The sequence below is a fragment of the Eubalaena glacialis genome, chromosome 3 (assembly GCF_028564815.1).
Source record: "Eubalaena glacialis isolate mEubGla1 chromosome 3, mEubGla1.1.hap2.+ XY, whole genome shotgun sequence".
Classification (NCBI taxonomy): Eukaryota; Metazoa; Chordata; class Mammalia; order Artiodactyla; family Balaenidae; genus Eubalaena; species Eubalaena glacialis.
The window spans coordinates 104,102,538-104,122,027 of NC_083718.1; the positions used below are offsets into that span (position 1 = coordinate 104,102,538).

At 33.0% G+C, this 19,490-nt stretch overlaps 1 protein-coding gene across 2 annotated transcripts in view; it reads left to right on the forward strand.

Moving 5' to 3' along the window:
* Positions 1–19,490, forward strand: part of COL11A1 (collagen type XI alpha 1 chain) — a 212,859-nt gene that overhangs the window by 151,049 nt on the left and 42,320 nt on the right. For both annotated transcript variants that reach the window (XM_061183781.1, XM_061183782.1), the window contains 6 exons: positions 7,585–7,692; positions 11,697–11,804; positions 12,740–12,793; positions 13,901–13,954; positions 14,455–14,562; positions 19,351–19,404. In XM_061183781.1, the coding sequence (XP_061039764.1) occupies positions 7,585–7,692; positions 11,697–11,804; positions 12,740–12,793; positions 13,901–13,954; positions 14,455–14,562; positions 19,351–19,404 (486 nt within the window). The remainder of the gene's footprint in view (positions 1–7,584; positions 7,693–11,696; positions 11,805–12,739; positions 12,794–13,900; positions 13,955–14,454; positions 14,563–19,350; positions 19,405–19,490) is intronic.

The following is a 19,490-nucleotide window of genomic DNA, read 5'->3' on the forward strand; positions in this document are numbered from 1 at the left end:
AAAATTAAATTTCTCTTTTTGTTATGACTTACAGACATAATGGGGTCAAATTTGGGACACAGTAGAGAAGATAACTCCTTGCTTTATGACTGTTTTTGTAACTTTTTGTGTTCAACTCTATACAAAAAGTACATATAATGTACTTTAATATTATCTGCTTTATTTTATTAGAGTTACTTTTTAAAAATGCTGTACAAGACCCATTGCATTGACTTCATAAACCATCAATGGATCATGACCTGCATTTGGGAAAAGCCTTGGTCTCTAGTATGCATTTTTAGATTACTAATATTGTTAGTCCTATTTTTTGCCAATAAAAAAGTTACTTGCTTATTTACATTTCTTACCTAACATTTCTTATTTATATTCTCTTTTATTTATGTCTTCCCTGTAAGTCTTTTCTTATGGAAAACTATAATTAAATAAATATCTGAATACGCCAGACAATCTATTAAGCTGGAGTTTTATAGATTCATTAAATGGACATTTCCTGCATAGAGCTTATGGTTTACTGAGGATGATGGATGTGGAATAGATAAAATAACATAGTAAATAATGAGTAATATATTAAAAGATAGAACAAAGAAGTCGAAGTGAAAACAATGTTTTTTCCCTAAAGGAATTATGTTGGAGTTAAAGATATAAATAAAAATCAATTTGATCTATGACAAGCAAGTTTTTTATGGGCTAGACTTAGTCTTGAAGTGTTCATCACTGTTTTAGTCCTCTTAGCAAAGAATTGGTATCTCAATGTCATAGTTCTCTGAAGGTCTATCTACTCGGAGTGAATGTATATTGAGAAACAGTTTTTAGTGCTCCTGCTGAAGACAAACAAAGTTATCCCGACAGGATACTGTGACTTTGGGCTTCTAAAATCTGGCAGAAACCAAGCGCTCTCCGTATGCGTGATGATGTACACAAAAGCTGGTAATAGATGCCCATCAAAGCAGGGCATGTTTTCTCATCTCAGAGGGTTTACTCGCTAAGTGGGTGTCTTGATGCACACACGCAACGCAGGAAGAAGCAAGGGGCTGTACAGCAAGAGAGGAAGGCAGCGCAGCGTTTTTCTCATATGTTGAACACAAACTGAGTAAACATTTTATATTTATGTTAACACACAGTATATACAAATATATTATGCAAACGAGTTCTCAGATTGCATTTACCACCTATATTTTCATAAAACAAAATCAAGGAAAATGTATTCCCTAAGTAATCTCTCCCTCGTATGCTTTTTCTGATTAAAAAAAAAAAAGTCCCCTCGGGGACTTCCCTGGCAGTCCAGTGGTTAAGACTCCGCGCTGCCACTGCAGGGGGCATGGATTCGATCTCTGGTGGGGGAACTAAGATCCCACATGCCGCGCGGTGTGGCCAAAAGATAAAATAATAATAATAATAATTTTTAAAAATCCCCTCATTGCCAACAGTTATTTCTCTAAAAATGAGGAGATTAAAAAAATAAAATAGTGTGCTGGTAAAGGCCCTCTATCCCTACAACCACATTTCTTCCCCCTCCCCAGGAGTGGGAGTTAATATGGAGAACGTATATGGGGAGGGGGCAGACACATAGCTGCTAAAAGGTAAAAGTCCAAGATTTCACAGCTGTGCAACGTATCAGTCTTTATTCCTTTCCTATGACTCCTATTTCATGATTGTCCCCTGATGATTCTCTTTTTCTCTTTATGTGCTATTATTCTTCCTGTTGTTGTCTCTCCTTTAGGATTTTATATGCCCTTCTTATCATAATTCCTATTTCTTCTAATTTTTTTTCCACTTCCCATTCCAGAGAACCTTCTTTTCACTGGCTTTTTACTTATTTCTCAAACAAGGAACTGGACAAGTTTTTAAAAGGATTACACTTACTAACTGGGTCATATGCTATTCTTTTTAAAGTTAAAGCACACTTTCTCTATTGGAATCCGTTTAGACCTCAGGGGGCTATTATGACATCCAATCAGGATGAATCATGTAGAGAGATGGTGGTGGGATCAGTGACCAAAGACTGAGATATTGTAGGACTTTAACTTAATCATTCGGAATTTATGTTTTAAACTCTGGTCATGCTTGATATTTTATCTGAATTTTCAGCTTACCTGATCTCAAATACATGTAATCTACAGAGTGAGAATTACCTCAAACTAGTTTTGCCACGAAGGTCAACTTGGCTTTACAAAGAGAGGGGCAGACTTTTTTCTTTTTTTGCTTTCTACTTGTATAGCTCTGTTCATAAGAACTTGTGTTTATGTTTCTTTTCCTCTCTCTAGTGGGCTGCCTTCTAATTGAAAGCTGATGAGATGATTTCTCTGTTTACCCCTTTCCTTTACTTTACAAATGCTTCTCAGAATATGAAACACCCAGTGAACATAACAGAAAATATTTATCTGGGGTTCTTCTGTGTGTGAAGAGTTAGAGGAATAACCACTATTCTCATTGCTTCAAGGAAATAAACTGATGCTGTTGACTTGTGTTTTATTACCATTGCAAGGTTTAGGGAAAAAGGCTGCAGAAGAGGATAAAGCTAACGTAAACTTAAAGAGAGGTCACAAATTATAAAAATGTAAATTCCTCTCTTTTAAAAATAAGTAAATGTCCAACCTTCAGTTGAAAATAAGTGACCTATAGTGGTTGCTGTTTAGTATTAAAATAACAGAATACTTCATGATATTACAGCTGTTATAATTCCTGTAATCCCATATATACCTTTAGAAAACTTTTAATTTACCATTTGTCCATTGCTATTTAAATCACAAATTGGGGAAATATTTTTATAGTTTTTAGCCTCTTTTTCTCTGAGTTCTTTCCAATTAAGCACTTTTGACGGGTAAAATATTTATCATTGCTATAGAGATGAGTATGTAAACAGTTTAAATTAGGATTAAAAATACTGTTTTGTGGGAAAAGCTCTACTCTTAACAGTATGGCCTTAGATATACCATACACATTCTAGATCTTAATTTTCTCTCCTGTAAAATTTCACTTCTGCAATCATTTGAGATTGCATATCTACTTTTAAAGTACGTAGCTGTTCATGTACAGTACTCCAACATCTGTTGCATTCATACTTTAGGACAGACTTTAGATGTATCAACACATTAATATCAGAAAAAACAGAGGGCAAATTATTTCTGTCCCTATTTTGTTGGCGAGAAAATAGAGCCAAATAGAAGTTAATCAGTTTCTTCAAGATGGGAAAGCTAGTGGTTTCAGTGCTGAGAAGGAAAAGATCACACATACAGTTGACACATTTACGTAGGGCTTGCTATGTGCCAGTAAGTACTCGGAGGGCTGAAGATCAATTTAAAAAACAAGCAAAAATTTTACCTTTGTGAGCCTATTATTATCCATTTAACCTATGTTTAAACCCAAACATGTTCATCTTAGATGTCATTGTTCACTTATCTGACAAATATAAAGCCCTCTGTTCTTCACTATAGCCAGTTATAGGACAATGCAATACATTCTATAACTATAACTGTCTAGCCTTTATGGAAAAAAAATGCATTTGCAGTGTGAGCTTCTTAAGGGCTGACACCTGCCATAATACATTTTGTATTCCCAGTCAGTGTCACAAGAGAGTAGAGTCTCACTATATTTTTGTTAAATGTGTAAATGGGTTCTCTTTTTAATATCGCATTTAAATTTTCATTTTTTTTTTTTTTAATTTTTATTTATTTATTTATTTATTTATGGCTGTGTTGGGTCTTCGTTTCTGTGCGAGGGCTTTCTCTAGTTGTGGCAAGCGGGGGCCACTCTTCATCGCGGTGCGCGGGCCTCTCACTATCGCGGCCTCTCTTATTGCGGAGCACAGGCTCCAGACGCGCAGGCTCAGTAATTGTGGCTCACGGGCCCAGTTGCTCCACGGCATGTGGGATCTTCCCAGACCAGGGCTCGAACCCGTGTCCCCTGCATTGGCAGGCAGATTCTCAACCACTGCGCCACCAGGGAAGCCCTAAATTTTCATTTTTAATGGAATTTCTTCAGTGATTCAATTGGGGTTAAAGGATTCATAAGGCTAACTCTTAAAAGTTGACCTGGGAATATTTAAATAAGATCTGTATGTTGATAACAGCATGTGCTTAATCAGTAGGTATCATCAGAGATTTTCACTTTTCATTTATAGATGTATAAAATAAAATCACTGCAGAGCATGCTGTTATCAAAAATATCTAGACGGTATGAATGTCAGAGAACGACTGTTTGGACAAAGGAGATAAGCATTGCCATTAATTCTTTTAAGTTTTCTCATTTTAGAAAGTGTTCAACCAATATGAGCTTGTTCTGGAAGAAGTGGTCTTAAATGGTTTCTGTTTCTTCTACTTATTAAAATTTAGCATAATATGTGTGAATTATAGTGGTACAAACAATCAGGGAATTTTTTTCTTCACCATTTATGAAGTACTCTGTATTGCAGGAAGAAACTTTGTGTGAATCAGGGCACATGAGCTAGACACTGGGCCTTATGGCCACCTTTACCTGAAAAGTAAACAAGTCGTACAGGAATTAAATTACATTGCATTTGTAAAGTACTTAGCACAATAGTTGTTTAGTAGGCTCAATAGTTGGAAAATAATAAATGTTCTTAGTATACACATCTGCTTTCTAGTGAATTTCCTCTTTTATCATTCTGGTCTCATAGCTGTCAAGCTCAACACAGTCTAAAGTGATATCTTCCTCAGGTAGTCTTTGAAAAGTTGGGGTTTAAATTTAAAACAGAATCAAAGAAAAAGGTTTCATGGTCTGACATATCAAAATTGCATCTCTTTTTGTATCATCAATTACAAATAAAATATTTCAGCACTTAAATTGGATGCTTAGTTTAGAGTTGATAACGCTAATGGGTATTAATGCTTTTGTGAGATTTTACAAGTAAAATGTTAAAACGAAAATGTAATACACCCACCCTTGTATGCACACTGATCCTCAAGAAATCAGATTTTTCAGATAAGTAGAGATTTATCTTTAGGGATGATAGAGTTTACCTGAATAAAACAGAATCACCCTAGTCACACTATATATTGTTTTCTGTTTATACTTAATACCAAAAAAGAGTGCTTTCATTACTGAACTTTTTCTTTCTCTCTTTTCTGTAATTCAGAATTCTTTGCATTCCTCTCAATTTCAGGGTCCTTGCTCTCCTTCTCCTCCTCCTTTTAATCCTTGTCTTCCTCCTCCGTTCTCTCTCTCTCACATTGTCCGTCTTCCTCCCTCCCCTGCCCTCCTTCTCAGCCTCCAGGCTTCCTTTGTTTCTTTGCTGTCTCTGATAAGTAGAGACAAATCTTTGCATTCCTTCAACTTTTAGGGCTGCATTTCTTGAATGCACTCAGAGGACTCTATTCTCATTTTTAATTTCTGCATTGGCCTCTGGAATCATTCATCCAAAGTCTGCCATCTGGTTAACAGTCACACCACTTGTGGTTGACTCTTTTGCATAAAATATTTTAATATTATTAAATTAAAAATAACATTTTGACAGAGGACAGATGTTTATTATTTAAAAAATACTAACTGAAGTTTTTCCTTTGTAATCTCTTCTTCTTTAGTATTTGAATTATGATTGGTAAAAATTTATTTTTCACACAACTCTTAATTAATTATTATCCATCTGACCAACAATTCCTGAGTTTGTTTTCAAAATATATACTCATTATAGCTCAAAAACACCACTTTTTGTTTATATCAAGTTCAAGTGTCGTGATTTCTTTAACCATATTTTTGGTGAAGTTTCTTCAGATTATTTCTATCTCCTATCTCCCAAGTTTAAGATACTCTATAATTAAAACAACCATAACCATGGTTCAATTAGTCCTAAAACAAAGAAAATGAGAAACAAAATCACTTTTCTAATGTTACTCTTAAGTTGTTCACAATAATCTCAAATCTATAGCCTATGCATTCATTTTAATTGCTTTAATATTCAGACACCTCACAAAATAAAAAAGCACTCTATGTAGCTTGTGAATTTAGCCAGAAAAATAATGTCAAGAAATTACATAGTAAATATTCTTGCAATCCTTTGTAATCAAGGAATAGTTCAATAAAATTGAATAGGTACTACATTTAAAGAAATTCCAACTCAATAGCCCCTGGGAGTCATTGATGTCTTCATTAGAGAGAAGCAATGGTTGGCTTTGTGGAGAAAACACAGGGAGGAGTCCAAGGTCAGGGTTGCTCTTGACTAGTTCCCTGATTATGGGAAAGATAGTTAACTTCTTTGAGCCACAGGTTCCTCATCTTTAAGACTGTCATGCTACAGCTGCACCAAAAATGCAATGGAATCTTTGTGAGAATAAAATGACAAAATGAATGTGAAATTGATTTTTAAATTGTAAAGCACTACATCAATACAAATTGTTGTCATTATCATTGTTCTTATGTTCATATGTAGTTAGTTCTCTAGCTAATAAAAATAGAAATTAGAACAAAGTCAATAATTCATATTTGTATAATAAAATGACTTCTAATTACATAGGGAGAGTAATATTAGAAAATAAATGTGACAGTACTGTATTTTCCAGCTTTTATAAATCATTTCTTTGAGTTTTAAAATGATGATGTTATTATTTAGACTTCTTAATTATTAAGGAAAGCTGCTAATAATCATATTTTCTAATATTTCACATTAGTTCAATCCTGAAAGAAAATGGTAAATTATAACTTAGCCACCCATCAAGGAATCTAATGCAAAGACAATATTCTTGTTATCTTTCAATAAATAAAATTGGAAATGGTAAATAGGTTATCTTTGACCCTTACATGACTTAGTAAATCTACATTTGCATTTCTTTTATTCTTGCTTTAAATAATGTTTTCTTAAATTGTTGATAGAGGTAATTAATATGAAGGCAGTATCCACACTTTTTAAAATTTTACATATTAGGTATTTTTAAAGCAAACTAATTGAAAATATATAGCCTCTATTTTGAAACTCAATTGGACGTACCTAGTCAAATGTGAATTAATGGCTAGTGGTTAGTGTTCATAATAAAACCCAATGGTCCCTACAGGATTCTAAGATAAATTTAAGGACTTATTTTCAGGAAAAAGTCCAAGCTCTGGGATAGTGATTATTGAACTTTATTATGTAAAAAATTATATTTGTACCTCAAGGCAATGACAATTTCTGAACTCATTTTTAGGACTTTGAAATTGTGATTCAGCAAGTTTGAGGTGAAGTCCAGAAATCACTTTGAAAAATGCTAGTCTAGACAGTGTATCCTGCCAATCCAGAATAATACAGGGAGAAAATTTATAGGAAGGTACTGTTGGATTTATGTCTTATAAAGCATTGTGAACAATTGTGAACACTTCAATGAAAAAAGAAAACATCTGTAAAATATTAAAGATATATAATTTTGAAATATTTTTCTTCTTATCAGTATTTCTTAACTTTAGTATCTGTGCTTAATATTGGGGCTAGAATTTAATCTTTTAAATTGTGAGTACTGTTCCTGTCTGAGATCCTAAAATTGTCTAAAAGTGACTTTTATGTTATGTAAACTGTAAGATTTCACAGCTAAATAAGTGAATCTTAAGTGTAACTTTTTCCATCATTAATAACAAAATACCTTTTCTCCCCTGTACTAGGGCTCACCAGGAGAACGTGGCTCAGCAGGAACAGCTGGCCCAATTGGTTTGCCAGGGCGACCAGGACCGCAGGGTCCTCCTGGTCCAGCTGGAGAGAAAGGTGCTCCTGTAAGTAATTTCACGGAGGAATATATTATACTGTCATCCTGCACAAGTTATTACTTTGTGTTCAAGGATATTAGCCCTTCATAGTCCACTGCATTCTTTCTGCCTATGTGCCTGGCATATAAACACACTTCTTTTTATATTTGTAATACAGAAAATTTCAAATTCTTTAAATGAGATGACATTTTTCCACATTTTATGAAACCCTAATATCTGTGGGAGTTGGATATTATTAATGTGAAAGGCTTCTGATTTTGTTCCTTTTAAAAGATAAAATTGGACTTTTGATTAAAACCATACTTTGCTGCTTTATATTAGAAAAGGGTTCACTTTTCACTCCTCTTGTAGTACAACTTAATTTCCAATCACTTTCATGGTCTGTAAGTGAAACGCATAGAAAGAGGCTGCACTTCTCGTGTGATTTGAGTTTTGATCTACAGTGAAAGAGGTGGAAAACATCTGGTCAATTATTTTATCTTATATTTATTTAATAATTATGGCTATATTCTGTTCATTAGGTTTAAGTTTCATCAAGATTTCTCCCCTAATTTTGTTCCTGTTTTTGACTTAATCATATTAATTTTCTAAAACGACTAAAGCATTCTCTCATCATCCAAGGTTAAAACACAAACTTGTTCAGTAAATATATATAAAAATTGCTGACCGTTGTATGCAAAAAATACGAGTTCAGTACTTTTGTGTATATGTAAGTTTTGACATATATTATCTAGTTTAAACCTATAATTTTCAAAATACCTTTTAATCACTAAGGCCTTAGTTTTAGCAAGTTGAGTCAGATTTAGCAAGCTGCTTTCATTGTCCATTGACATTACTGTTTGTGATCTTGTTTAAGTATTTCCAAATTAAAGTGACTGTTTTTCTGTAATCTACTACCTTTTAGACACATTTAGAATATTAGAATAGGACCATATCACCTGTGGTTAGAATTTTTTGGTGACAGAGAAAGCATTTTTAATTGCTGAGAAGTTTTTAAAGCAATATATTTCCAGCTTAGTAAATTTGTTGAAAAATTAGACATTATTTTCTGACATGTTAAAAGACAACTATAAAAAATTGTTCTTTGGCTCCTTCTTACAATGTCTATAATTTCCGACCAATCTCAGGCACTAAAGATTTGTCCATAAAACTTTTATAGTGTACTGTGCACTGGGAGGGGATATAAAATATATAGATTCAGGCCCTTTCATACAAGTTCATTCAAAAATCCAGGGCACCCGTATATTGGCACAACACAATGAAGAATGTATACAGAGAAAACAGACATGCATTGCTTTGTATACCAATTGAGAATATACTTATTAGAGAAGCCAAGAATCCTCTGAAGATAATAAGTTGAAGGCTGGGTTTTAAATACCTTGACTTTATGAAGAAAAAGTAAAATATTGAAACAAAGACAAGACTATGGAAAAGTATTGAAAATGATAATAAATTACTTTGGTGATATAGAGGAGAAATTATTGACAGAAGCCCTTTTCAGAGATAAGATTTGGCCCAGGTTTTGTTGGTGATTGGTGGTATTATGAGGAGGGAGGGAAAGGAGAATGTTCTGCCTGCCCGTTCTCTCTGTTATTCCCACCACCAACAAAAACTCCAAGGTGTTCGTTCCACTGTTCTTTTATTCAACAAATAGTTATTGAGAGCAACTAAGTGCTGGACACAGTATTAGGTAGTACTTTTGAAGAAGTTATCTATCTAGGGATGGTAGCATCAAATGGTTATAGAAGTGTTGGGTGAAAATACCCATAGTCCTCCATGCAGAGGTTTAGTAAAAACTGATGGAGACGTTGGCTAAGATGTTAAGCAAAGTCTTTTACCTCTTCCTAAACCCAAATATAAATCTGATATAGTGGTATAGATTCCACACAGACCAGGATCAGAAGAAATAAACAGCAGGTGATTCCTGGCTAGAGATTATGTGTACCGTAATGAAGGCAGAGAAGAATTAATCTGTCTTATTTACAGATACTCTCATATAAAAGGATTGATTTTTGGAGTTCAGTCTCTCAAGGAAATCCAAATTAAGGAGAAATATCTGAATCAGCTCATGTGTTCAAAATAGTGACACTGTGAATAGCACAGCACATTTTGAGTGGAGATAGGTTTGAGACATTGCAGTATTTAATTTGAAGGAAATAAAAGGTCTCCAGTGGACATCAGAGGTATGTGTTAAGTGATAATTATGGCATAGTTTTGAAAAATACAATAAGATCATATGGAACCCAATAAAGTAATAAACTTGTTAACTTTGTCTTATAGACATTTTGTTATTTTTGTTGTCATTAAGCAATTAACTAACTAACCTTAAATGGCTACTCTGGGCCACAGGCCAGCGAGGTACAATGGAATACAAAATCAGACAGCTTCTGCCCTCACACAATTTACTGTCTGATGGGGCATTAGATAATAAGCAAAGAATCACTAAGTACATGTATAATTTCAAACTCTGGTTAATGATATAAGGAAATGTACTGGTGTATGTCAGCTTATAACAGAGGGACCTAAGCTGGAATCAGAGCCTTTCCTTGGGTAGGACATTGATGATGGAATGTAAAAGATGAGGAGGAATTAACTAAGTGGAGGGTCCTCCTAGGGGCATTCCAGGCTAAGTGAACAACACGTGCTCAGGCCAAGGGACAGGAAGGGTTGGTCCATAGGTAGTAGGAGCCCGGTAATGGTAGACCACACTAGCAGCTTGGTCTTTATCTTAGGAATGGTAAACAAGTAAATTGACTATAAAGAATGTTGGTAAGATGATTGTCTCTCTGATTGCAGCACAGGGGATAGTTTGGAAGTAAGAATAGATATGAGATAAGAAGGAAATATTTCAATAGTTGAGAGGAAGTCTACTAGTATTTTGGGGTAAGATGTTAATGGTGGAGATAAAGAGAAGTAAATATATTCAAGAGATAAAACTTAGTCATCTTAAAGGGACAGGAGGTGGTGAGGGACAGAGGGGTGGGGAGCAGGATAATGTAAATGCAGGAACTAATGACATGGATTCCCAGCTTGTGTAATGGGAGGAAAGATAGAACCACCAGGGAGACGCAAGAGGGAAGAGATATGGGAACATATGTATATGTATAACTGATTCACTTTGTTATAAAGCAGAAACTAACACACCATTGTAAAGCAATTATACTCCAATAAAGATGTTAAAAAAAAAAAAAAGAACCACCAACTGCAATCAGGAATAACTTTGTGCAGAACTGATGAAGTCTTGACTTTTAGGAAATCATTTATTTAAGCTCTGAAAGGATTTTTTGCCATCTTTTATATATATATATATATTTATATATATAAAGCCTATACTTTTTAACTTTTTAAACTACACAATATAGTTAAATTTTAAAAGAGGAAAATAACGTCATTGTCAAAAAGTAAACAAAAATTTTTTAAAAGCTAACAGCCATGTCATTTTGAATCAGTAAAAGCGGCAATGAAACAAAATATCAAAATCTAGAAAAATTCATGAAACATTGTTAAAAAATAGAAAAAGTCTACACAGAAAGCATATTATAAAGTTGGGTATACGAGCAAATGCGTTTTATGGTTTTTGAGGCCTGATAGGCACTGCCCAGCTATTTCAGTAGCAGCACAGAAAAAAGAGTAAAGGGTCAGTGAGTTTTCACAAACATCGAGCATCTGATTTATCAATGTATAATGCTTGATTTCAAAATGTGTGATTGAAAGAAAAATTCCAAGTTGAGTCTTAATTGTTTTTGTGACCCATAACTTGAGATTCATAAATTGTTAACAGTGTTAGTATTCTTAGTCACGAAAGAATGTAGAGATCTTTTGTGTTATCATTTGCTACTAGGAAATAGCAATATATTGGGAAAATATATTTTGGGGGGAAATCAAAGCAATTTCCTTGTCAAATATGGAAGCCAGAGTATGACTGTTGTAGCTGTACTTAAAAATTGTAACAATAGCTAATTTATAGGTTTCTTACAGCAAAGTAATGACCTGATGGATTTTCAATGCAGGGAGAAAAAGGTCCCCAAGGCCCTGCAGGGAGAGATGGAGTACAAGGCCCTGTGGGTCTCCCAGGGCCTGCTGGGCCTGCTGGCTCCCCTGGAGAAGATGGAGACAAGGTGAGTGCTCTTTATTCATATTAGTGCATCCTGTGAAAAATAAATTTTTTCTTAAGAATCCTGGATATAATCTCTTCTAAGATTAGATGTCAAATCTAAAGATATCTTTTCCAAAGTTTCAGTACAGCTTCCTTGTGCTCAAAAGTTTTATTTTAGAGGTTGAGAATTATCATTATCCCATGAAATAGTATGTAGGATATAAACAAGACAAGAACAATGGTAGTGAGAAAAAATAACAGATGCCAAAGTTGCTTATCTATTTTTAAATATATATGTTTCTGAAATAAACGTGAAATTAATTTAATTAATTACTTGCATACATTTAGCTGTGGTGTCTTGGATATTGCAGAATTAAAATTTAAGAATGAGCTGCATACATATTTGATTATCCTATACTTCCCTATTTTTTACTAACGTGTAAGTAAAGATTCTAAGCTCCTGATTTTGAATGTATAGCTGTGTTGTTGTGTTTGAACTGAATATATTTTCTAATATTATTGTGAAATTATATAACAAAATTTATTAACCAGTGCTCTGATAATGTGCAACATTTTAGCAGTTGGAAAACTAGGAGAAAAAATAACTGATTTTTGATTAATGTGTAATTATATTTTTATATAAATTAATGTATTTTCATTATTAGTTTATACTGGTAATATTTCAGACAAAATTGATTTTGTGAATTAAAAATTCAGCTGCAGTATTCCTCAAAGTTCAGTTGACTTTTGTTTGTCTATATACTAATCAATACTAGAAATCAATATTAGTCAATACTAGAAAGTGAGAAGCAGGCTTTTCCAATTTAAACTGTGACATTAAATGTTAGTACATAATTACGTTAAAGTAAAATTTAATCATACAATGATAGTGATGACAATGCAATGGCAGGTATGGCATATTAGAGATAAACTTTAACTCAAATCTTTCAAATACAGGGTGAAATCGGTGAACCAGGACAAAAAGGCAGCAAGGGTGACAAAGGAGAAAATGTAAGTTTCCTACTTCTTATTGAGGGGGCATTATTCATTTAACTCCTTTTGGTGTTAACCATGGATATTTTTTCATATTACTATTCCCTTACCTCTCCGAAGATTGTAATATTACTACTATATTACCTCTGTGGGAACTATTCAGTTTGAGATTCAGTCAATTTTAATAAAACCTCTTTTCAAATTATGTGTTAAGAAATGCAATAATTCCAACCCTAAAAGCCACAGAATGAGACTAAAGCATCAGCAATTTTACCCTCCATTGTTTTTGCATCGTTAGTTCAAATACCATATGGTTTAAAGACAAATAATATCTTAAAGTTGTTATGAAAAGGATTTTTAACCTAGTGGAAACCTGACAGGGCCTCAGGTACCCCAGTGGTCCCTGAACCACACCTCCAGAACCTATGCTTTAAGCATTCTTCCCACTGTGTGGCAGTTTTAAGAAAAAGAACAATCCAATCCAATGACTCTTTAGTGTCTGGATCTTTTGTAGTGCCTGATCAGTTATTTATATTGAAAAAAAGGACAGTTAAGAAGTAATATTTATGTATGTAAGACTCATAAAGCTATTGAAATCTACTGCTCAAAATAAGGAGTTCCAGTATACTTAATATATAATACTGAGTTTGCATGTGTTTACATATAAAGAAAATTCTGAGGTTTCATATATCACTACTTTCTGTCATATAGAATTCCCCACATCCTATTTTTCATTTAGAAGATAGCATATGGATGCTTTTACATGTGCTCTTTCTGACACATACATATCTCATTAAAGAAATCTGGTATTTTGAAAATTTTCAAGTGTGAAACTTCAACATGATTTATATTAGCATAGAAATCCATTTTTAAATATCCACAACATTATAGTTGAGAATGCTTTCAATAACTGCCAATTTAAAATTGATTGCAAGTAGGCAAGTCTGAGTCTCGAAGAGTAAAATAAATAATGGTTGACTGCACTGAATGCAAAAACCTTTTATTTTTTTTCCCCAAGAAATGTAGAGATGCTTAATAGATTTTGATCAACCAAATGTTCTGCACTACATAGCTCAGGCTCCTCTGGCTTCAGTTTCAAAATTACAGATTTTTATCTCACCGCAGGGTCCTCCTGGTCCCCCAGGTCTTCAAGGTCCAGTTGGTGCCCCTGGAATTGCTGTAAGTATTCCTCTTTGTTCAGCAAATCTAAATCCTTACCGTTCTCTGATCAGATTTATGAACTGTCACATAACCAGTCGATTTCATGTGGTAATAAGTTTGTATGCTTAACGTTAAATCAAGTTTAAATTATCTAATGTAGCTAACCAAGCTGATCTTTATAAACAAAAAACACTGTGACTTCATTTGAAGATAGAGATAATAACCAGTTGAGAAGTACTTACTTCGTAGACAATTCTGAACATTATTTTCCCTTTTTAAATAGCTTTTACTTCACTTGATATACGTGAGAAAATCAAAATCAGTCATATTCCAGAATCAAATAATGTAAGCAAAACAAACAATGGTATATTTGCAGCAGATAATGGAAATGTAACTTACTTTTTACTTGGTTACTTATAAATATACTGATTAAATTAGAAATGGCTATATTTTTATAATGACTTGTAGCAGAATCACGATTCTTCCAGTTTGTGATAATTTCTATCGGTCTTTTCTAGGGAGGTGATGGTGAGCCAGGTCCCAGAGGTCAGCAGGGGATGTTTGGACAAAAAGGTGATGAAGGTGCCAGAGGTTTCCCAGGACCTCCGGGTCCCATAGGTCTTCAGGTAAGATGTTCTCTGAGTTGCACACCCTTGTCATTCCCACTTACTTTTCACACCAGGTTTTCTGGAAGTTGTAAAACAAAACAGCTTTCCTTCTTTCTATCTGGGAACTAGGGTACAAAGTTTAAGTATAATGACTGTTTTACTTAAATATGTGTCTGAACTTTAACTGCTTTTAATCAATTATTATTAATTTTTCTGAAGCTGCATCAGCCCTGGTTTCTGTTTCTGGAGTTTATTTAGCCCCACCATAGGTATAACACCCCTTTTCTTCATCCTCATTGTATTTGGAAAATGAATGACAACCTTCTTTAAGTGTGACAGTAAGAAGCAAGATGTTAGAAGCGTTCTTTCACACATCTCACAGCAAGAAAATTAGTACTCCAGATGGCTAGCAAAAACTAAAAGCCTTTTGAGAAATAGCAAACTGTCAATCGCAACTATTAACAGAAACTGCCAACAAGAAATGTTAAACAATAATAGGTAAAATAAACAAATTAACAGTAAATTGGTCATTTAAAATAACTTCTTAAATTTAGAATTATAATTTGTATTTTATGAACACTTTCAGGAGAGGAAATATTAAACTGTAAAACATTGTAAGCTAAAAAATTTTCATTCAAATATGGCTTACAACTGGGTTCTTAGGCAAAACATTGCATAGTAGACATCTGTTCTGAGTTGTTTTTCCACTCTTCCATGTGATGTTAACTGCTTCCTACAAACTTTGGAAACGTCTGACTTTCTTCTCCCACTTGCTTATTCAATACCTACCTAGTGATCCTCTGAAAGATTATAAAATTTTGTTTTAAATGCTATTTGGGTGCCATGTGAATATTAGTTATGCCACATTAGCAATTTTAGAAATGATTAAATTAAATCATCTAGTTCATTGTACTCAAAATTTTGTGAAGTTGTGGAAAAGTAAGTAAAAGTTGAATTTGTGTAAATTTAATTTTTATCTCAATTTTCATAAGTAAAGTCATAGAATATTGGTTTTTAATATTAACTAGCTTATTATATATATACAAATTATACTGTAAAAATATAATTATATTATCATAACAATTATTGTTATAACACTCAATGGATGTCTACCAGTGAACAGGATGTTATAATTTTCTACTTTTTTTAATGCCAAAATAATTATTTTTCAACTTGGAAAATGTAAAAACTTCATTTCATATTTGTGTTTAGCCCTTTTATACTTGTTAGACAATAATAAATAAGCAATCCTGAGTAGTATATATCAGTATGTATGAGAAGTACACATATTTGAAAACAACAAGGCATTAAAAATTAGATTGCCAATGGATATATTACCACTCATTTTCTGCTTTTTCAGTTAACTGATTATTCTGAATTCTATAAGGTTGTAATTTAGAAATTTAGTTATCATGATTAAAAAAGATGCCTTGTAGCTTATATTTACAAGATATTATATTTAAAAAGTCTTCATTTCCACAGAGTAAGAAATGTCCTCTTTGATGAGGATGACTCAATAAATCAGTTCCCTGAAAAATTGATTATATTTTTCCCACAGCTACCTCTTTAAATCAGGAATCTGAAAAGATGCTAATGTAATTAACATGTTCACAATCACATCTGCATCTTTTAATTGAGTCTTCATGGCAGAATAGATATTAGCAATTATAATAGACAAAAATAATAATAATCTAATATTCTGTTTAAATGACTTGATTTTTCATTTCTATGTTTACTATTTGTTTGCATATGAAGGAGACATATAGAATGAGAGTTCTTGGCCTGAATTCATTTTTTTATTTCATCACTTATGTAGTAAATGATTTTAAATTGACAGACCTTAAAACAGAGTCTCTCCATGCATAAATTACTCCCTAGGAAAGAGGTAGGACATGTGAAAACTGATTAACACTGGAGTGCAATTTTGCACGTTTAGTTCCTGCAACAAGAGAATTTGACTCATTATGTTTCTATTAATTTTAATAATAAGAACATTCTGTCTTAACTCGAACTATAATCAAACTTCATAAAAAAATACATATTTAAATATTTTTCTATTGGAAGGTTTCTATTGAACTAATATTAGGAATAATCATATGCGCAAATAAAAGATGGAAATGCAGACTGGGCTTGTTATAGAAATAAAAGACAACTATGAGTGAATATTTATATACCATTCAATTTGGGGATGCACTCTGTACTAAATCAGATGCACTCTGTACTAAAAGTGGTGGAAACCTGTACAGAAGATAAGGAATGTGATTGTTAATTTATACAGTGTTTATAAGAACTTAATTATGTTTAAGCTGTAATGCTTACTACTTAAGGAAATGTACTTAAAGTGAAATGTTTATTTCATCTGTGTTAAAAATCTACTTGTCTGTTAAGAATTTGAGTTCATCAATGAATTAGAATCTCTTAGGTTGTGGATCTTGGAAACTAAAATTTTAGGGATCTCTTTCAAATAATTTTTAAGCAGGCTAAAATCAGAAACACTACCTGGCTCTTTCCTCCCAGGAAACCTACTAGGAACTTCTCTAGTAATTCTAGAAGCTAGCATCAGATGACGATAACTATTTGGGAAGTACATATGATAGGCTATTTTCCTAGACATCTGACTGATATATGAGAAAAAATAAATGACATTCTGGTATATGTTGTTCATTATAAATCAGTAATTAAGATTTCCTCATAAAAATGAATATATGGAACATTAAACAAAGTTTACAAATATACTCGGTAAAGTACCCTCTCTCCAAACTGAGAGTCATATGGAATTAGTAGGTCACAAAAACAATTTAGTGGGTTATTACCAGCATTAAAAAATGAAATATAACAGGATAAGGTAAAATAGAATAAAAAATAAAAATATCAAAGATCATCATCTATCCATTCAAGGTAAGTATTACTTTTTGAAACCCATGTTTCAGCTATTTTACATGTGCATGTTTACTAGGTAATAAGTAAAATATATTTATTACTGTGTGTTTTAGTCAAATACTTTGTAGCCACTGTGTGTAGGACCAAGTCAATAACTTTACTAAAATATCAGTAGAAATGTAGAGCTTATGTAGTGTGTATTTTTTATTTCTTAAATAGATTATATCTGACATACTATTGTAAAAACGTTTAAATATGTATAAAATGTATGATTTATATACGTAATGGTAACCCCAAAAACATTTTAAAAATTAAAACAATCCATAATTCTACCATATGAAAACCTATTACCACTTTTACTATTTCTGTCCAATAGTCATCATACCTATTTTAATACATATTTCACAGTTAAATTTATAGTATACATTCATTTATATTTGTATTTAATACTTATCATAAACATTATTCATATTTAGAATATTAGTATCATAATTATAGTCTTATAATATTCCATTAGTTTATATAACCAAATTTATTTAACTATGTTTTCTTATGATTAAACATCTGGAATAATTGAGAATTTTAACTATCATAGCTAGTGTTACAAGAAACATCTTATTGCATGTAGCATTTCCTGTTGATTTATTTTCTTAGAATTCATTCATTCATCATAAATTCAACATTTTATTAAAATCTCAGTTTTTCCCTGGCCCTCTGCTTATTGTTAAGAGATAAATAATTGACACCTGAAATAGCACTGCCCAGTGAGGATAAGTATGTAAACCACTGGTATAATTGTGTTTTTAAGTGTACATTCGAATATGTGCAAAGTATCATTGTGATATGAAAGAGGAAATATAAACAGCTCTGCATGGGGGAACTAGTCAGGAAGAGCAAGAGGAAGTAAAATAATTTTTCCATAAAGACGGGGCCAGGTGAAATTTGTGTGCAGCTGCTCTGAGTTTATTCAGTAGCACAAAGCCTCTCCTAAAGCACTTACACTGCAAATGAATGTAAAGGAAATGGATTGAGAGAATAAAGGAAGTGTAATATATCAGATCTCATGGCCTATGAGTTTTTAAGATTCAGAAGTGGAATTAACAGATCAAAAGTTCAGAAGAGGGCTTCCCTGGTGGCTCAGTGGTTGAGAATCTGCCTGACAATGCAGGGGACACGGGTTCGAGCCCTGGTCTGGGAAGATCCCACGTGCCGCGGAGCAGCTGGGCCCGTGAGCCACAACTACTGAGCCTGCGCGTCTGGAGCTTGTGCTCCGCAACAAGAGAGGCCGCGATAGTGAGAGGCCCGCGCACCGCGATGAAGAGTGGCCCCCGCTTGCCGCAATTAGAGAAAGCCCTCGCACAGAAACGAAGACCCAACGAAGACCCAAATAAATAAATAAACAAATACTTAAAAAAAAAAAAAAGTAAAGTCTATTAATTAAAAAAATAAAAGTTCAGAAGATATTTGTAACCCTGGATATATATTGGATGGAATATTTATTTTTGAAAGAGTTTTGACTATACCTAGCTATAAAATCCTTTCTGGATAAGGTGTTTTAAAATAATTTGGGACAAGATTTTTCCAAAAAATTTTTACAATGGTAGTTCCATATACTACTCATAAAAGATGGAGAAAATGATTTAGTATTCATAAATTCCCAGACCAAATAATGTGCTTAGTTCTTGTAACTGAAATCAAACAGTATATTATGCAAAGCATAAATTTTATTAGTGAAGGTAGATATAAGATTCCATCATATGTAGTCAATATTTGCATTATAAGTATTTTGACAAATGATAGTTTGACTCAATTTCCATGTTCTTATTTAACTTATATTTAATTTTTAATTCTATATTAGAAATTAGCCAAATATATATTTTGAAAATACATGAATGACTTTTATTGTTTTCTACTATATTTTCTTAGGGTCTGCCAGGCCCACCTGGTGAAAAAGGTGAAAATGGGGATGTTGGTCCCATGGTAAGTTTTTATGTTTTAGAATTGATGTATGCTGTGAATTTCCACATTACTAACATCTTTCTTAAGGTTTATTAGTATGAACAAAG